The following is a 20,000-nucleotide window of genomic DNA, read 5'->3' on the forward strand; positions in this document are numbered from 1 at the left end:
CACAGAACGGGAGCTTGGAGATTTCTCAGTGTATTCACTTGGCTACCCACAATTTCTTGATTGACCATGCTTGAGGCAGATAGTGCATGTTTTTGAGAAGACTAGTTAAAATCTCAGAGGACAGTTTATGGTTGTAGATCAGGTTTTTTCTGTATGGTACTAACTGGCATATACAAGAATAGAAAAACTGTCTCTCTCCTTGGCCTTCCTGGCTCCGTGCTGTGTTCAAAGAGCTACCTGGCAAACAGTGTATCAGGATTGGAAGGAGATAGAATAGAGGAGTGAACAGTCTTGGGTATGGGTAATGAAGCAACTCCTCCTGAAGAAGAAACTTCCAACTCCTTTGCCTTTCTCACTCACATTAAACCTATTTTTCACACTTACCAAAAAGTGGCCTTCGGGATCTGGCTCCTAAAATTCACCTGTTTTTCTTTTTTAAAGCAAATTTGTAACCATGTTCTTTGTTTTTATGTCACCTCTCTTTTCCAATAAGGACCTCCCCACCCCTTCTCAGAATGATTACTCTGACTTGCAACTAAAATCCTACTTTCCCCTCAATACTATTTTATTTTTCTAAATACATGTAAAGATAGTTTTCAACATTCATTATGGTAAAAATTTTATGTTCCAATTTTTTTCTTCCTCCCTCCTTTGCCTTTACATGTACATGTATAATACTTTTCAATATATTTGTCATGTCATGTAAGAAAAATTAGACCAAAGAGAAAAAAACCACAAGAAAAAAAAAGCAAACAAACAAATAAAAAAGATGAAAATACTGTTTCAATCCACATTCAGTTTCCATAGTTCTCTCTCTGGATGTGGATGGCATTTTCCTTCCAAGGTCTATTGGAATTGTCTTGGGTAAATGCACTGGTTGATCATCACAAAATCTTGCTGTTACTATGTAGAATGTTCTCTTGATTCTAGTCACTTCACTCAGCTTTAGTTCATATAAGTGTTTCCAGGTTTTCCTGAAATTAGCCTGCTCATCATTTATTATAGAATAATAATATTCCATTATATTCATATACCATAATTTATTCAGCCACTCCCCAACTGAAGGGCATCCCTTCAACTTCAAATTCCTACAAAAAGATTTGCTATAAACATTTTTGTACGTGTGGAGCCCTCTTACTTCTAAGAGAGTTAATTATTTCCTATATCTATATTTTATTTTGTATATATTTATTTATATGTTGTTTCCTCCATTAAATTGTACCTCCTTTAGGGCAGGGACGATCTTTTGCCTCCTTTTGAATTTTCAGCTTTTAGTCCAATCCTGGAACACAGTAGACATTTAATAAATGTTTACTGAATTGAATCAAATGATATCCCTTATAATGAAGAGTAAAAAAGGTGTATGTGAGAAAGTTCAGTTAAACTAACCAATATATCAAAATTATCTAATATTATATACAATTTTCCACACTGATAGTAAATCACCTTGGCACAGAAAGGAGGGAGGAGTCTCCCCATATCTCTTTCCCAAAGTCAAGCTTGGATTTGTGGTTTTGTTGCTCTTCTTTCCATTTAAATTTTTGTAGTCATTGTACATGTGATTTTTGCCAGTTTACATACTTCATTTTACATTAGTCCATATGCCTTCCCATTCTTTTCTTTATTCTTCATCTAATTTCTTACAGCACAGTAATATTCTATTAGCATAACACAATTTTTTTCCATTCCTCAGATGAAGGACATCTGACTTATTTCCAGATCTTTACTGCTAGAAAAGTGTTGCTATCAGTAGCAAATAATACAGCTAACATCTGCATAGGGTTTTGAGATGTGCAACCATTTTATATTAACTCATTTGATCCTCACAATTCTATGACATAGGTGCTATTTATTATTTTCCCCATTTTGCAGGAGCGGAAGCTGAGACAGAGGAGATTTAATACTTGCCCAGGATCACACAGCTAGTAAATGTCTGAAGGCAAAGTTTAAACTCAGATCACCAAGATCTGATCACTGAGATCATCCAAATCCTGTGTTCTATCTACTCTGCTGCTCTAGCTGCCCACTTTTGTTCATATGCAGCCTTTCTTTTTATTATTGACCTTCTTGGGGGCTATGCCTAACAAATGGAATCTCTGGATTAACATGTATGGAGATTTTATTCCCTTTGTTTGCATAATTCCAAATTGTTTTTCAGAATAGTTGGACCAACCCATAGTCATACCAACAGTGCATTAGTATACCCATCTTTCCACAGCCAGCATTAACTGCTCCTATGTTTTGTCATCTTTCCCAACTTGTTAACTGAGAGGTGAGATCTCAGAGTTATTTTAATTTGCATATTTAAATTTTTATTTTAGTTATTTGGAATATATTTCCATATTGTTGTTAACAGTTTGCAATTCTTTTGGCAACTGTTGATCATTGAGCAATGACTTTTGCTTTTATATATTTCTTTTAGTTAGCTTTATATTCTGATTATCAGACTCCTATCAGAGATAGTTTATACAGATTTTTCCTCATCCCTTCTCATGCATATGTTAAATATTTTACTTATATTTTTATAACCTTAATTTCTGAATATATCCTTCTCACTTCTTCTAGCTATTGAACCACTACTTGTAACAAAGAATAAAAAAAGGGAGAAAAATTTTCATCAAAACGATATACAATATGCTATCATCGTTCCCCATGTCTGCTAAGAAAGATGCATTTTCTTAACTCTTCTTCAGGATGATGTTTGGTCACTTTAATTTTACATTGTTGTAGTTATTTCATAAATTACTTGTGTTTTTGCTTAGTTCATTCTTCAACAGTTCATGTTTAGTCTTCTCATCTTTTAAAATCTCTCCCTCACCATTGGCTTCATCTCACTTGTCTACTTGTTTTGCTGTTCAATTGTTTTCATTCATGTCCAACTGTGACCACATTTAAGGTTTTCTTAGGAAAGACACTGGAATGGTTTGCCATTTCCTTCTCCAGCTCATTTTACAGATGAAGAAACTGGGGCCAATGCTCAGAGTCATACAGCTAGTGAGTTTCTGAGACCAGATTTGAACTGAGGATAATGAATCTTCCTGACTCTAAGCCTGGGATTCTACTGTACTACCTCACTGCCAACAAACATACTCAGGTCTCTCCAATTCTTAAAAAAAAAAAAAAAAAAAAAAAAGCCTTTCTTTATCTTTTCATCCCATCCAGCATTCACTCCACCTTTCTCCTCATATTTACTACTAAACTTGAAAAAGTTGTCTATATCCAGTTCTATTTCCTTACTACCCAATTTTTCTTCAATTCATTTTAATAAGACTCTCCAGTACTCCACATGCTTAATCATGCTTAGGTAATCAGTAGTCTAATTACTAAATCCAGTGACATTTTCTAGTCCTTACCTTACTCAATCTCTCTGCAGATTTTGACATTTAACTATCCTTAATGAATGTTCTCTCCTTCCTAGGCTTCAGATACATAACACTCATTTGGCTCCTTTCCTACTTCTAAGTTCATTTTGCATCCTTCATGCTCTTCCTTACCTTGATTCTTTTCTGTCTTGAATATATATACTCAATATGTATTTTTTTGCACCTACAATGTAATCAGCCATGTGGTTGTGGGGATTATAAAAGAAGGACAATAGAAATAGTTCTTGGTGCTTAGAACAGTGCCTAACATTTATACTCCGGTATTAATTTAGCCAGAAAAATATGGAACTGGTTCTTCTCCTCCCCTGCCAGTGTCACTGAGTTGACCAGCTCAGACTTGACTTCTTTCTGTCAACAGTTTCTAGATGCCCAGAAAGCCCCCAAGGAGGTGGAGTAGCCATCTTCCCTAGACCACCACATGGATATATATTACATATATTTTTTACTTAAGTGAAATAAAAATTTGCAAAAATTTTGCAAAAAATTTAATACTGGGATAGTATACAAATTGAATTTTGCAATAAAAATAAATAAAAATTTTGATGCAGGAAGTAGTTTAATTAGAATATCGGCTTTGGGCGTTGATGGCGGGGAGTAATGCCTTCTTCCTGCTGGGTCCTAGGAAGGGGTTTTACCTTCATTAATTCAGAGGGCTCAGTGGCTCATAAATTTAGAAGGGACCTTCAAGGTCATGTAATACAGGCTTTTCCTCTTGCAGAAAAGGGCACATTTTCAAGCACAAGAGTAGGGTGGAACTGACTAAATCCTTCAGACTGGAGCTCTTCAGGCAACCTGGTCTAACCCAAGTTTCCTGGAATACTATACATACAAATAATCATGACATTGCAGGAACTCCACAACAAGACTGGAACAGGCTCAATGACAATCATTTGTATCAGAAGGTCACTGGTGCTGGTTTACATAACATCAACCTCCCTGAATCTGGGCAGGTTCAGTGAATGATCTGTAGGAATGGCTCCAGGTGTGCCAAAAGGGAGGTTGTTTACAACCTTGCCATGTCTGCAGGCAGCCGTCAGCTGTTAAAACACCAAACTAAGAAGACATTTTGAAGGGAGAAATGAAAAGTTTTGCTGAGAGACTGGAGGCAGGAAAGGAAGGAAAGAAAGGAGTCAAAGATGACTTGTACCTGGCTAACATGGAAAATGGTAGTGCCATGGGTGGGAAATTAAATTATAAAAATGAACCCTACAGCTAAAAACAACCTTGGCTCTTCCTGAGATCCAGCCTGGCCCATCATCAAGAACTCAGAGGACTCAAAATAGAAGCTGTTAGAATCTAAACTGAATTTAGAGTTAGTCAACAAGTCTTTCAGTAGAATGAGTGCTAGACATATTATATTCAGAGGACTTGGATTCAAATCCTTCTGTGCTGCTTTAACTACCTGTGTGATCTTAAGCCAGTGATTAACACTCAAATAAAAACTCAAGAGTGGGGGTGAAAGGGTAAAGAGGAGAGACTAGGTAATCTCTGAGGTCCCTTCCAACTCTGAAGCCAAAACTCTGTGATCCTAAATGAATATGGACTCTAGAACAGTCTAGTAAGCTTTAAAACCCAAAAGAATAATATCACAAATCTTTATTACCCAAATATCTTCCACACCCAGAACTACCCTGACCTAGAAGTAGACAACATACTCTAAGAGACAATATGGAGAGAAGCATTAAAAAATAACTTTTTTTTTATTTAAAAAAAGGATGTATGTGGTCAAATGCAAGAATTATTTTATGGTTAAGTTGCATGTGCTCCAGGGAAGTCTCAAAACCTTGAGGGGATAGTGACATATAAGAAGGACAATTTTTGACCTGGACATAGATGTTACATCTTGGTTTGACTTCTAGATGAGAGCAAATTTGTGCCTAGAGATTAATGGGAAGACCAAAATATGTTCTCTACCCCATCCCCATCCCTTTACTTCTCCACAGTGGGAAGCAACAATGACCTAAATCTTTAAATACTGGCCTGATTTGTGGTCAGCAGATAAGGATTCCATTCCCAGCTTCAACATTTATAAGTTATATAACCATAGTTATTGTTGTTCAGTCACATATTACTCTTTGAGATCCCTTTTGGGAGTTTTCTTGGCCAAGATATTGGAGTAGTTTGCCATCTCCTTCTCCAACTCATTTACAGATAAGGAAACTGAGGGAAACAGAGCTAAATGACTTTACCAGGGTCACACAACTAGTAAGTGTCTAAAGACAAATTTGGACTCAAGGAGTCTCCCGGATTCCAGGTCCAGTGTTCTTTTTACTTTGCCACTTAGTGTAATTGTGGACAAATTACTAAAATTCTTATGCTACCTAAGTCATAGGATTGATGGAAGGAAAGTGATTTGTAAGCCTATACACTACTATATATAGTACTATATAGCATATAGTATATATAATGTATTATATAAAGATGAGCTATCTGGCATTGTTGGTACCTCACTCTCAGCTGTTTTGTGGAGTAATGGATAGTGCAGAGAAATAGTCCCAGATACTGATTGACTATGTGATCCTGAGTAAGTCAGATGACTATTGTTTGCCTCAGTTTCCCCAATTGTAAAATGAGGATAACAATAGTATCCATTTCTCAGAGCTGTTGTGAGGATTAAATGAGATAATATTTGTAAAGCACTTAACTCAGTGTCTGACACAAAGTTGGGCCTAGGACAGAAGGGAAATTGTTGTGGATAAGAGCCATCTCACAAGCCTCTGCCCATCTGCACTGTCCCTGTTTTCCCTGCCTGAGCAGTAGTAGATGTGAGACATATTCAAGAATAACATCCTATCAAGATATTTGTAGTAACAGAAATTTGCAAGGACAAAACAAACAAACAAACAAACAAACCTTCCTGTCCCAGATCATGTCTGTATGAATGAGCTAATCAAAATAAATCGACCTGAAAGTTAATTAAGCTGTCTTCCTACTACTAATGAATGGACACTATGTGGTGATTTTTCAATATTTATTTTCAGTATATAAAAATGAGAAGAATAAAGATGGATTTTTTTCTATATGGTATAACCTCCTCAAGAGACATTTGGAAAGAAATCTTCAGTGTAAGATCTAGTATAAAGTATTTCTGTTAGAATTTTTTAAGCCTTCACTCAAGAAAAGTTATGTTACCAACTGAGATTGATGAGTTCATCTAATTACAATTCACCAAAACAATAGGTAGGATTACGATTTTTAGTAAGCTAATTCTTGTATTACATGCAAATACGTTTAGTTCCAAATACATATTTTTAAGGTTTTTGGTTTAGAAACACATCTTGCATATTAAGTTGCCAATAAAATGGACTTTTGAATTGCTGTAGAGATTTTTTTAAATAGGAATTTCAATTTCAGTAGTAATCTTTGTTGTTTGTCATTTTTTCTTGAAGAGAATCATGACATCAGGAAGGTGATACTATGACATACTTGCTAGTAAATTGGATTTAAGTGAGGAAGTGCTATGAAAAGTCAGCAGTCTCACTTTCTCCTCCAGAGCCATGTGGGTCCAGTGACAAGCTATAGATCAGGACCACTGGAAATAGCTCTGGATACAATGGCAGACCTTGGCCCTTTTAAATTAGAGTAATTCCCAGGTCTCAGTTTGACTGAAGCAATGTCCATTCTATGATTAAGGCTAGATCAGCACCCTTTAAGCATATAGTGAAATGACAAAGTTTTTGTCCACAGATACTGCTATTTTTTTAATAGAAAGATTTCTCTTTTCCTGTTGTAAACATCTTTAATTAGGCTTGTCAAATGTTCTATCTATTTTTTAAAGTCCATTTACAATTAGTGATTGCAACCACTGGAACAGCATAAATAGGAGGCAAAAAAAAAAAAAAAAAAAAGTCTAGCTTATTCTGGAATCGATTCCAACTTTCTTGCTATCACTTATTTAGTTTGTTTTCTTTTTTCTCTTTTGTGAAAGTTTGTTTCCTATATAGGTTATACAGAGAAACACCAGGGATTTTATAGGGAAACCGTACAATTTCTTTGAAATGATTGACTTCCAAAAAGTTCCTGAGAACAGAATGATGATATTTCTTTTGTTGTAGATTTGCTCTGCATTAGGGACTTTCAAACTAGTGATTATTTCATTATACAGTTGTGCCAGAATAGTCTCTTCTGATGCAATATTAGAAACTATATCATCTTAGAATCTTGTGCATTAAAATTCATTTTGCTCTCTATTGCACCTTTTGGGTTAAGTCTGTAGTCTGATTTGTTATGTTTAAAGTGGAAGAGCAAGTGCTTCCCTAAAATACTTTATTAAAATTTTAACTATAAATATACTTCAGTTTATCACTATTAGTCATAAAACACCTCCAACCAGTTTATGTACATGTTATTTTGCAAAGGAGAATGTAGCAAGAGAATAAAACTGCCTTCAACAATGTTGGTCAGATTAAGTCTCCTGCTCCCTGCTTGGGACTGACAACTTAATTTTCATGAGGTGTCACAGGAAACTCATTGTCATGCCACTTAGATGGAAGTATGCATGGAGCAGATCCCTTAAAATTACCCACATATATTTTGATGTGTGTGAAATAGTGAAAGCTATTTACTAAAAGGGGAGAGAAACAATATTCCTGCATCTTGACACTCTAGTGAATAAACATTGCAACTTATTTGCCAATGTTCACCTTCAGCATGCATCTGTCTATAAAGCTAAACTTTCATGAGTATATTTTTACTGCATTGTAAATTCTTAATCAACCTGTGTTGTTGGGTTTTAGATTTTCACATTTAATTCAATGCTGACATCAGTCTCATAAAGACATGATGCTTTTCAAATTTAATACAGTGCACATAAGGACAAAATATATCCCAAGTTAACAGCAACAGCAAAGTAGACATTTGGGTAGGTAGGTGGCTCAGTGTCTGGGTCTGAAGTCAGGAAGGCTCCTCTTTTTAAGTTCAAATGGGGCCTCAGACACTTAATAGCTGTGGGAATCTGGACAAGTCATTTAACTCTGCTTCAGTTTCCTCTTCTATAAAGTGAGCTGGACAAGGAAATAGCAAATTCCTCTAGTATCTTTGTTAAGAAAACTCCAAATGGGAATACAGTTGGATATGAATAAAATGACTCAAAAACAACAGACACTTAATAAATGTTGGTTTCTTTCCTTCTTTCAGCATCATCTTAGACTTGCCTTCTAATGACTAGTTAGGAGATGCATAATCCTGGAAACTCTTTTTTCTAGAAATTCTACCTAATCCACTGACTTCTTGATAATTCACATAAATGGTTCTAACTTTAGATATTCTAATTAGCTTCCTTTCTTCATATGTGAGCAAAATAAAATAAAATACAATAAAATTCACCCTTATCTCTAGTTATAATCATCCTCTTATCTCTTAAATTCCTTCATAAAAGGTGGGGTAGGAGACTGGTTAAGCCTTCACTCAAGAAAAGTTATGTTACCAACTGAGATTGATGAGTTCATCTAATTACAATTCACCAAAACAATAGGTAGGATTACGATTTTTAGTAAGCTAATTCTTGTATTACATGCAAATACGTTTAGTTCCTTTCTACAGAATCATCAGTGGCTATAACTGAAGAGCTGACTAAAGCAAACAATTCCTACTTTGAAGGGAAGAAGAGGAAAAAATTGTTTCTCTCTTGTTTTAATTATGTTCTTAGATGGAAAGAACTTTGATCTGTGAGATCTGGATTCTGGGAACAGTTTTGTTGTTAACTTATGTATGAACTTAAGTTATGAACTTAAGTAAGTCACATTTCTGATCTTCAATTTCCTTATATGCAAAATATTAATCATGGCCAGCAACCCTCCAAAATTAGTCTGCTGACCAAATTTACCACCACCAGTTTTTGTATTGCCTCTGACATAAAAATGGTTTTTCCATTTAAAAAGAAATTTTATTGTAATTTAAAAAGCAAAAACTAATGCTTAACTTATAAACTGTTACCAAAACAGACAATGGGCTGGACTCTCCTGCCTTAGATTTCTAAATCCAGGATTAGATTTTTTTTTCTAAAATTTAATTGTTGTTTAAGTCTTTCAATTGTGTCTGACTGTTATTGACCCATTTGGTACTTTTCCTGGGAAAGATGCTGGAATGATTTGCCTTTTCCCTCTCCAGCTTGTTTTACAGATGAGATAAACAGGGTTAAGTGATTTATCCAGGAAAGCACAGCTAGTAAGTTTTTGAAGCTGAATTTGAACTCTTCCTGACTCCATACTTAGAGCACTATTTACTGTGCCACCTAGCTGCCCCTCTCAAGGACTTTCCAGATCCTAAATGAATGATCCTACAATCTTAGCAGATGTTTTCTGTTATTATTTCTGCTCTTTTCCAGGCTGCCCTAGACTATGGGACAACATGATTTGCTGGCCTTTCTCTTTCACCGGACAGACAGTGAAAGCTGAATGCCCCAAATTCCTCCAAATGATCACTGGCAAAAATGGTAACTAGAGAACTCATTCCTTCTTTTCTGGGTCTGGGAGGGTAAATATCAAGTATGTCAGAGAGCGAGTCAGAGCTAACATGTCAGAGTAAAGTCAGGAACTTGCCCAACTTCTCCCCCAAAGTTCTCCATATTCCTTTAAATGATGACTCTAAACAAATTTTAGAGTGTTAGAACACCCAAAAAGATGGAGAAGAACATTTTCCAGCTGAAGGCAACTTAGAAGGTCAGCAGAAAAGGTCTGTAGAACCAGGGTGGGAGTCCATAATACAGTCCCCAGTGCAGCCCCAGTCCCAGTCCTGACCTCTCAATCAGCAATAGTGCTGGAGGTTTCCAGATTTCTCAGCTCAGAGACACCAAAGAAGATCTGGAAGGTCAGCAGAAAAGGTCTGTGGAACCAGGGTGGGAGCCCAGTACACAATCTCAGTGCAGGCTGCACCAGAGCAGCTCTGGCCCCAATCCCAGGTCTGAGCATCAGCAAAGCTCTGTTGATTTAGCACACTAGAACTTACAGTTACATTGAAGGGGGAGAAAGGAAAGAAATCCTCACAGTTCCAGGGCAGAAAGATGCTTGTAGTCAGATCCTTAGAAGTATTTCTGAAAACAGCTGCACAAAACCCCTGAAGTTTGAGACAGTGCACCTTCTACCCTAGAAACAGATCCTACTTTAACAAAGAGTTAAAAGCTGAGCAATAGGCTAGGAAAATGAGCAGACAACAAAAAAAGTTTCTGACCATTGAAAGTTACTATGGTGGGGCACCAGCTCAAAAGGGATTTTAAAATCAAGTAAGAGAAAGAGAGGAAAAATTAGGGAAAAAAACAAAAGTGGTGCAAAAAAAGAAATGCAAAAAGCTAATGAGGAGAAGAATGCCTTAAAAAGCAAAATTGGCCAATTGGGAAAGGAGGCACAAAAGCTCACTAAGGAAAATAATTCCTTAAAAAATAGAATTGAGCAAATGAAAGCTTTATCTTTTTCTTTATGAGAAATCAAGATACAATAAAACAAAACCAAAAAGCAGGGAAAATGTGGAATATCTCATTGGAAAAAACAACCTTACCTAAAAAATAGCTTCAGAAGTAATAATTAAATTTTTTTTGGTCTACTTGAAAGTAAAAGTAAAAAAGTAAAAAGAGCTTGAATATCATCTTTCAAGAAATTATCAAGGAAATCATCCTCATATGGTCCTAGAATAAATAGAGGGTAAAATAGAAATTGAAAGAACCCACTGATTACACCCTGAAAGAGATCTCAAAATGAAAATTCCTAGGAATATTATAGCCAAATTCCAGAACTCCCAGATCAAGGAGAAAATATTAGAAGCATCCAGAAAGAAACAATTCAAGTAAGTATAGTGGAGCCAGAGTCAGGAAAACACAATATTTAGCAGCTTCTACATTAAAAGACTGGAGGACTTGGAATATGATATTCCAGAGAGCAATGGAACTAGGATTATAAATAAGAATCACCTACCCAGCAAAACTGAGTATAAGCCCTCTGAGGAAATGAAATAGAGGATTTTTCAAACGACTTGTGATGAAAAGACCAGAACTGAATGCAAAATTGAATTTTCAAATACAGGACTCTGGAGAAGCATAAGGAGGTGATTAGAAAAGTGATATCATAAGGGACTTAGTAAGGTTTTTCTATCTACATTCTTACGTAAAAGGTGATACTTGTAACTCATTAAAACTTTCTTATTATGTCTGTAGAAAGAATATATATAAACAAAGGGCATGGATGTGAGTTAAATATGAAGGGATGATATCTTTTTTTAAAATGATGAAATTGAGATAGGGTGATGTACTGGGAGAAAGGGAAAGGGAAAAGTGGAATGGTGCAAATTTTTTGCCATTTTTTTTTAAAAAGGGGGAAAGAAAAAGCTTTTATAATAGAGGGGAAGAGGGGAAGGAAAGGGTGAGAGAGTGAACCTTACTCTTATCATAATTGGCTTGAAGAAGAAATAATGTACATGCTCTAAGGGTATAGAAATCTATCTTACTCTACAGGAAAATAGAAGGAGAATGGGATATGGGATATTAGGAGAGTGATAACAGAATATATTGGGGGAGGAGGTGGTCAGTACCAAAACACTTTTGAGGAGGGACAGGGTGAAAGAACTACTTAATTTTATTTGTCCCTGGAGAAGGAAATGAATGGCACTGTTCCAGTATCTTTGCCAAGAAAACTTTATGGACAGAGGTTCCAAGAGTGAGGCACAACTGAACAACAAAGATTTTAGGCATCAGGTTGAATTATTATTCATTATTATTAATGTTTGGTACTTCATTGATGTCAAGTACATCTAAAGAGAGAGAGGGGGGAAAAGGAAAGCTGGGACATTAGAAAGGGGTGGCCTGGGAGGAAAATACAGGGTAAAAAGAATTAAGTAGTTTGCTCAATGTCACACAGCTAGGAAGTTTCTGAAACTGGATTTGAACTCAGATCTTTTTTATTTCAAGTCCAGAGCCCTATCTACCATAGTAGTTCCAATATTTTATGATTCTGTTGTAATATGCATTGTATTTAATGGAATAAATGTTGCCATTGAAGTCAAAGGACCTGGGCTCAAATCTTTATTCTTCTGCTTAAATCCTATGTTGCCTTGCATGTCCCTTCATTTCTCAGTAACTTTTTTGTCATCTAAAAAATAAGGGCAGGCAACTAGATGGTGAAATAGATAGAGGACTGGTCCTAGAGTCAGGAGGACCTGAATTCAAATCTGGCCTCAGACACTTAACACTTCCTAGCTGTGTGACTCTGGGCAAGTCACTTAACCCCAATAGCCTTACAAAAAATAAATTTAAAAAATAAGGACAAGGGAAAATTGACTAGATAATCTGTCCTTTCCAGATCTAAACTCTTGATTCTCAAGGCATAAGAAAGGATACTTTCAAGAGGAAGTTGATTTTCCAAGAATCCTTAGGCAAGTAGCTGGTGCAATGGATAGAGCACTAGGCTTGGAGTCAGAAAGATGTGAGTTCAAATCTGACCTCAGATACTGTGTGACCTTAAGCCTCAGTTTCCTCAACAGTAAAATGAGAAGAGTAATAGCACCTATTTTTGCTGTGAGAATCAAATAAGATAATATCTGCAAAGTGCTCAGTATAATACCTTGTAGTTATTATGTAAATTCTGGCTATTATTATTATCCTTAATTCTCTCTGCACTTTCCCTTGATGTAAAATAATTTTTTAATTTGGGGCTATAAAGTCTCCCTTATTGTTCCACTAAGTTTGTTACTCTGCTTTTTTTGTCCCACTAGTAGAATCAAGATTTCCACAATCCCTTAAATATTTCTCCCAGCCTTAGATGGATGAAATTGAATCTATTCTTGCTTACTCTTTTGTATTTGTCTCTTCTACCTTATTATTCCTGTTGCTTTTAATATGCCTGTCGTTTTGTTGAGAAACATAGAAGGAAAGGAGGAGAGTAAAGGCAGAGTAGTCCAGTAAAAAGAACCAGAGTTTGGAAGCTCTCAGACCTGAGTACTAGTTGTTGCCTTTGACATGAACTCTAGCTGTGTGACCTTAGGGAAGCATGACTATTCATGTTTCTATTATATATATTATATATCACAATAGATAGACACTGCTCAATGTCTATTATTTTTTGTTGTGAGGGTCAAATAATTTAACTGAAAGTCCTTTGTAGAGTAAAAAAGTTCTCTACATATATAAGGCATTATAAAGATAGCAGGAGCAATACTAAGACCCTGCACATCTAGAATCATTGAGAAGAATCATTAAAGAACGCACCAATAAGGATAATGAAGTCCTGGCAAACTAATATTCTTTTGGGCAAAGATAATATTTTCAGTAAGTAAGGGTTTTATCAGTAAAAGATAAATTTGTAAGGCAAACTAGTTTAAAATGTGCTGTTTGATGTGGTTGAGATTTTCAGACACTGGCTTAATAGAAGAATGAAAGGTTCTTAGTAAAGGACAGAGTTTATCTTTTAAGAACAAAGTCTTCCCATATAAATGAGTGCAGCAATCGTTTTTATCAAAGAAGTTAGCCTCAAGAGTTAAGAGTTAAGAAGAGATGGTATCTATTTTTAAACCATGGCTTAAGATATAAAAATAATGATGCAATCAGGGGTGAAGTATAGCTAATTATAGTTAGTAACATATATTAGCCTGGAAAAGTTGTAAATCTGGTCAAAAAGACTTTAAATTGAACATGGAAGAGGAAGAAGACTACTGTCAACATCTACCCACCAAATCAAATACTAAAAAGAATAGCAATTATGCCCTAGGAAGAAGTGAAGATGATTAGTAGTAATTTATTTTATTTTTTACATTTAGAATTATATTTTCCCAAGTACATGTAAAATTTTCATTATCATTTAAAGTACTAAATTATTTTCTCCTTTCCTCCCCCCTCATTGAGAAGGCAAACAATTTGAAATGGATTATACATATATAGTCATGCAAAACTTATTTCCATATTGTTTATGTTGTTAAAGGAAACATAGCCAATCTCCCTCCCCAGAAAAATAAAGTAAAAAAAACCTAAAAGATATACTTTGATCTACATCCAAATTCTATAATCTCTTTCTCTAGGAAGGGATAGCATTTTTCATCAGAAGTCCTTAGAAGTTGTCTTAGATCATTGTATTGCTGAGAATAGTTGTCATTCACAGTTGATCATCATAAAGTATTGCTGTTACTATCTACAAATATTCTCCTGGTTTTGCTTATTTCACTTTGTATCAATTCATGTAAGTCCCGATTTTTCTAAGAGCATTTGATCAGTAGTAATTTAAAGATCATCTCTATGAAGCAAGGAGCAGTAGATAAATTGTTTAAAGAGATGGGTATGAATGCAGAGGATATTGATAAACCAACTAAAAAAATTAAGACACATATAGAGAAGATGGAGGCAAGAACAGATAATTAAGGTTGAATAAAAAAGTATGAAATGATCCTCTAAAAATAATATTCATAGCTCTGGAAATCAGAATGAGATGGGAGTAATCATAAATGTAAACGATAAAACAGCACTGTTTACAACTATGTTGGGGGTAAAAGGAAGATCTAAGAAAGGATAGGATCATAACTCAGAATAAATGAGATGATGTCAATGGATGGAGAGAAAGCACAAATACCCTTAATTTTGCTTCTATTTTCTTCTCCAAGAAAACCACTCTTCAAACGGGAAAGAATAAATCATTCAATCAACAAATATATGTCAGATACTGGAAATCAGTACTAAATACAGGAAATACAAAATGAGACTATCCCAGCTACCAAGGAACTAACATGATTTGCTAAACAAATATAGGCAAAAATGAATACTGAGAGTGACTGAGAGGAGAGGTATCATTAATAATTAGGGGAATCAAGACAGACATAACAACAGATAGTGTCTGTGCTTAGATTAAGGGATATCTTTTTCCAGTCAGGAGTCTTTTTACTCTGTGGTCACACAGATACATGTCTAATCTTGGGAGACCCTGGCCTCTAAAGGGGGCCCAGACTATATCTCAGAGTCATGAGGAAAAATACTTCAAGATTATAATTGGCTCATGTTTGAGGCCTTTCCAATAAAGAGCTTAAAGGTGCTTAATATTTAAAGTAATTTAGATCTAAATGACTATTAATTTCCCATACACAAAAGAAATCATTAAAACACAAAGACATAAATGAAACATGAAACTAATCCACAAATCCTATTACACTCTCCCTTAGTCATTATTTAAAACATTGAAACATGAAGTTATTTATTTGACTACTAAAATGCCATATGCTATCATCTCAAAGTTTCATTATCCAAACAATTTCCTCAAGATCCATGACTTCTTGCAAGCCATATCATGATTTGGAGTCATCTTCCTATCATTGATTATCTGTAAGAAGAGTTTGGTTGCCAAAAAAAATCCTTCTATTGTTCATTAATGGCATCTGAGATTCCCAGAAGCCTCAGGAACATTGTCTTGAAGGCTGTAACTATCCACTCAGGATTGCTATTGGATTACTTCAGATTAGAGAATGAGATAGGGAAAAAAAAAAAAAAGGCAGACAGGGCCTTGGGATCCAGTCTCAGCCAACTAGCCAACAGGCTATACCATATGTACACAGGTGCTACTGTTGCCAAGGTGGAGGAATGGCACCTTTCATTCCAACCTTGAGAAGTCCCAGAGAGATTGTCTTGAAATATTTGAAGAACTTTATGTAGAAGAGTATTTTTTGGTGACTCAGAAAAAACAGTACCTGGCATTTAATAAGCACTTAAACAATGCTTGTTTCTCCTCCCCCAATAGGAAAAACTGAAGAAAGGCAGAGTTTAGTTTGATGTAATTAATAATAATAAGCTCCTATGAGTTGCTATTACTATCCCTATTTTATAGATGAGGAAACAGGCAAACAGAGGTTAAGTGACTTCTCAGTTATAACTGACTCTTAGGTCCCAAGCTCAATCCACTCCACCTCCTACCTATATAAGGATAAGGAGATTCTTGGACACAGTGAGCACTATCTCACAGGGAAATGAATTTCTTCTTCTAATTAGCTTTCCATCATTGGAGGTCTTCAAACTAAATGACCAATTAATAGAAGCGTAGAAAAATTAGAAGAAATGATCTCCAGCTTAGTTAAATTCATAATCCTTAAATCTAGTTGCCTCATTGTACAGACAAGTGAACTGGGACTCAGAAAGTGGATTGATTTACCCAACTGGGAGCTGAGCTAGAATTGAATCCAGATTTTCATGTACCCAATTACCTCACCTGACTTCTAACCCTCCTCACCCAAACTTTCTCTAATCTCTAATCTTCTAAAATCCCCTGGAATTTTTTCTGCCCTATACATTATGTTTCACTCTTTTTTGGGAAAATTTGTGGATTGAGACTGCAGTGTCCTGAAAATAATAGAGACTTTTAAAATATTAAATTAAAATAAATTTGATGAACTGAGAGAGATGCCATTCATCAAGCTGAATAAACAAATTACTTTCCTAGGGCTCACCTTATGGACAGGTAGAGAAGACAGCTATGTAGGTAGAGAAGCACCTGGCAGAGACCCTGTGGTCAAAATTATTCTCTCCCTCTAGAACCCCCACCTGAAATCTCCTCTTTGAAGTTATGTTCCTTTGGCTTATGAAAACTTTTTGTTCTTCCAAAGTCCTTTACAAAATCCAAATACTGTTGGGAAGAATGAGGGTGTTATTCTTTGTTTATCCCTTAAATCTAAGTAGGATTAAAAGGTAGTGAGGGGGAGGAAAGAAGTTTGAGAAGGGGTATAGCAGGAGATGGAAAAGGTCCTGAAAGGGAATAAGGGAAAACTGGAAAGACAAACTTTATCTTCTTTGAAATTTTGCTAAGGGCTCACCCTACCTTAAACCCACATCCTGTTTATTGAAACTGGGTCATTTCAGTCTCATGACTGGCTCGTTAGAAGGAGTTCCTCATTAGAAGAAAAAACTGGGTTTCTGGCCCAGATCACAAGCTCTGTCGGTCTTCCCGAATTCTGCCAGGTCAAAGCAGGAAACTGTGTTGGACAATTCTCAGGACTAAAGAATTGCTCCCCAGCCTAAAAAAATCCTTCTTTGATCCACTGTCTGATTTCCTTTAGCCTTGAGGCACACAAACAGATGATTATGTGTATATAGCTGCCCTCATTCTTTTCTATCACATCCTCCTAATTTTGGCTTCTGTTTTTTGTCTTTTATTTTATCCTCCTAATGGAAATGTGGGGATCTCCCAACCCTTTTCTGACATTGCCTTCAGAACTCTTTGCCCAGAAGTTTATTTTCCTACCCACCTCAGAACTACTACTACCATTCGGTAGGCCAAATTTTATTCTGGCACCTTTTCAGGGATAGGTTCCAAACCTGTCAGGCTTAGAGCAAAGGTATCAAAATTAAGGCAAAATTCCTGAAAGCAGTTTCAGTCAGATTAAAAGGTAATCGGGAAATGTTTAACAAAATAAACAAAAATATAATACAACATAATGTTAATTTAGGGTTTTCTAAGTTAATACACAGCCAGCAGGAATCTATTTCTATTTGACTTTGTCACCATTAATCTAGAGCATCTCCATAAGACAGTAGCAGATCCAGATCACGTCTTCAAAAAAGAAGTGTCCCAGAACACCAGAAGCAGGGAAATCCTGGCATCTGCCTAAACCCAAAGTCAGATAGAGTTGAAAGTGCCATTAAAGACACCACATGGTACCCATAAGCGTAGGTACAAGACAACTGATATATTTGGCTTTAGGTTCAAGGAGTTTTTCTTTGCAACCTCTAAGAGCCAAACCAAGTTTTTATCAGCTAGCAACAGAGATACAACTGATATTACAAGAGATAAAAGAGAATAAAATACCCTTTAGGCAGCAGTTAAGAGTCAAAAAGGAGAAATAAGTTGGCTTCTCATCCAGATTTTTTCCTTATCAGATTGTTTCTCTATCTCCTAAACCTTCCTTTCTCTTTCCTGCCAAAACCCCTTGGAAGTGTAAATCCAATTGAAAAATCCATTAAGAGAGTCTGAGCAACTCTGGTGTGGCAAAATTTGTAAGCTAATTATCTCTTTTTTCCTTTCTAAATTCAAAATTTTTAAGAACAAAATACCAAAAAACAAACAAACCCATTATATATGAAACCATGAATCTTCATTTCAAATTACACGTGCTCTCTCCATCTTCCTCTCTTCCTCCCTCTCCTCTCTGTCTCTCTCTCTTTCTCCCTCCCTCTCTTGTCTCTCCCCAACTCTCTCTCTTTCTCACATACCCATACACACTCCCAAATATTGCATATGTTTCTTTCAAAACTGTCCTGCTTATTTTTGAATCATATTCCTGTTCTTTTCTATTTTAAAAATGTTTCAAAGATGCTACTTTTTGGCATTGCTATTGCTAGTCCCCCTTTCTTCAACTTCCCAATGAAAACAGGAGGAGAACAATCTTCCTCACAAACCAGTCTTGTAAAGTAAAATGAATCTACACAATGACCATGTCCAAAAACATGTGTCTCTGTACCTTAAATCCATCAAGTCTCTGTCAGGAGGTATGCACGTTTATAACATGCTTCATCCTGAGTCATCCAGAGACATCACTGAAGTTGGTCACTGCATCTTTCAAAGTTGTTTTTTTCTTACAAAATTGTTTTCCTTGTATAATTGTTCTCCCAGTTCTACTCCTTTTGCTCTGTACCAGTTCATACTTCCTAGGATTCTCTGGTTATCTCTTTTTTCATTTCTTGTGGCACCTATTATATAATAATTGATTTTGTAATATTCTGCTTAATTCATATATCATGATTTGTTTAGCCATTCCCCAATTAATGATCACCTTAAAGACTTTTTTCAATTTCTTTTTATTTTCTTTTTAATTTATGGAATAAAACAAGCATTTCTAAAGCATAGTACAATAAAAAGATGATTGCATATGAAACTTCTAATCTGTTATGCACAATTTTCTATTCCTTTCAAATGTTCAACAAAATTAAATTTCTTTTTTTTTCTTTCCTCTCCCTTCCCACCTTAGAGATGGCTATCATTAGACACATAATAGGTATATATACATTTATAAGCATATATACATGCACACACAAATATATATGTAAAATTATTCTATCAGTTCTTTCTCTAGATACAGATAGTATCTTTCTTCATATGTCCTTTATAGTTAGTTAATTTGGGTACTTATAATAAAATAACTTATTCACTCAAAACCATTTAAAAAATATTGTAACTATATACAATGTTCTCTTGGTTTTGTTCATTTAGCCCTTGTTATATTATGCAAGCCTTTCCATTTTTTTCTAAAATCACTGCGTTTATCATTTCTTAGAGCAAAGTAGTATTCCATCACAATCATATACCACAACTAGTTTAGCCATTCCTCAAATGAAGGGCATCTCTGCAATTTCTAGTTCTTTGACACCACAAAGAGAACTACAATAAGCATTTTAGAACATATAGGTTCTATTTTCCTTTTTCCTTTAATCATCTTTGGAAATATACCAAGTAATTGCATTGCTGAATCAAAGGGTATAGGTAAATTAATAACTCTTTGAGCATAATTCCAGGTTACTCTCCAAAATTGTTATTTATCAATTCATAATTCTACCAATAATAAATCATTGAATCCACCAAACCTTTGCCACTTTCCCCTTCTATATGTTTAACCGATCTTGTGGGTATAAAGTTATATCTCAAGGTGGTTTTAATATGGATTTCTTTAACCAAA

At 35.4% G+C, this 20,000-nt stretch overlaps 1 protein-coding gene across 1 annotated transcript in view; it reads left to right on the top strand.

Annotated features, from left to right (window-relative positions):
• Positions 1–20,000, top strand: part of SCTR (secretin receptor) — an 82,702-nt gene that overhangs the window by 32,585 nt on the left and 30,117 nt on the right. Inside the window, exon 3 of the mRNA XM_023499167.2 lies at positions 9,709–9,816. Within this exon, the coding sequence (XP_023354935.1) occupies positions 9,709–9,816 (108 nt within the window). The remainder of the gene's footprint in view (positions 1–9,708; positions 9,817–20,000) is intronic.

The sequence above is a fragment of the Sarcophilus harrisii genome, chromosome 3, assembly GCF_902635505.1.
Source record: "Sarcophilus harrisii chromosome 3, mSarHar1.11, whole genome shotgun sequence".
Classification (NCBI taxonomy): domain Eukaryota; kingdom Metazoa; phylum Chordata; class Mammalia; order Dasyuromorphia; family Dasyuridae; genus Sarcophilus; species Sarcophilus harrisii.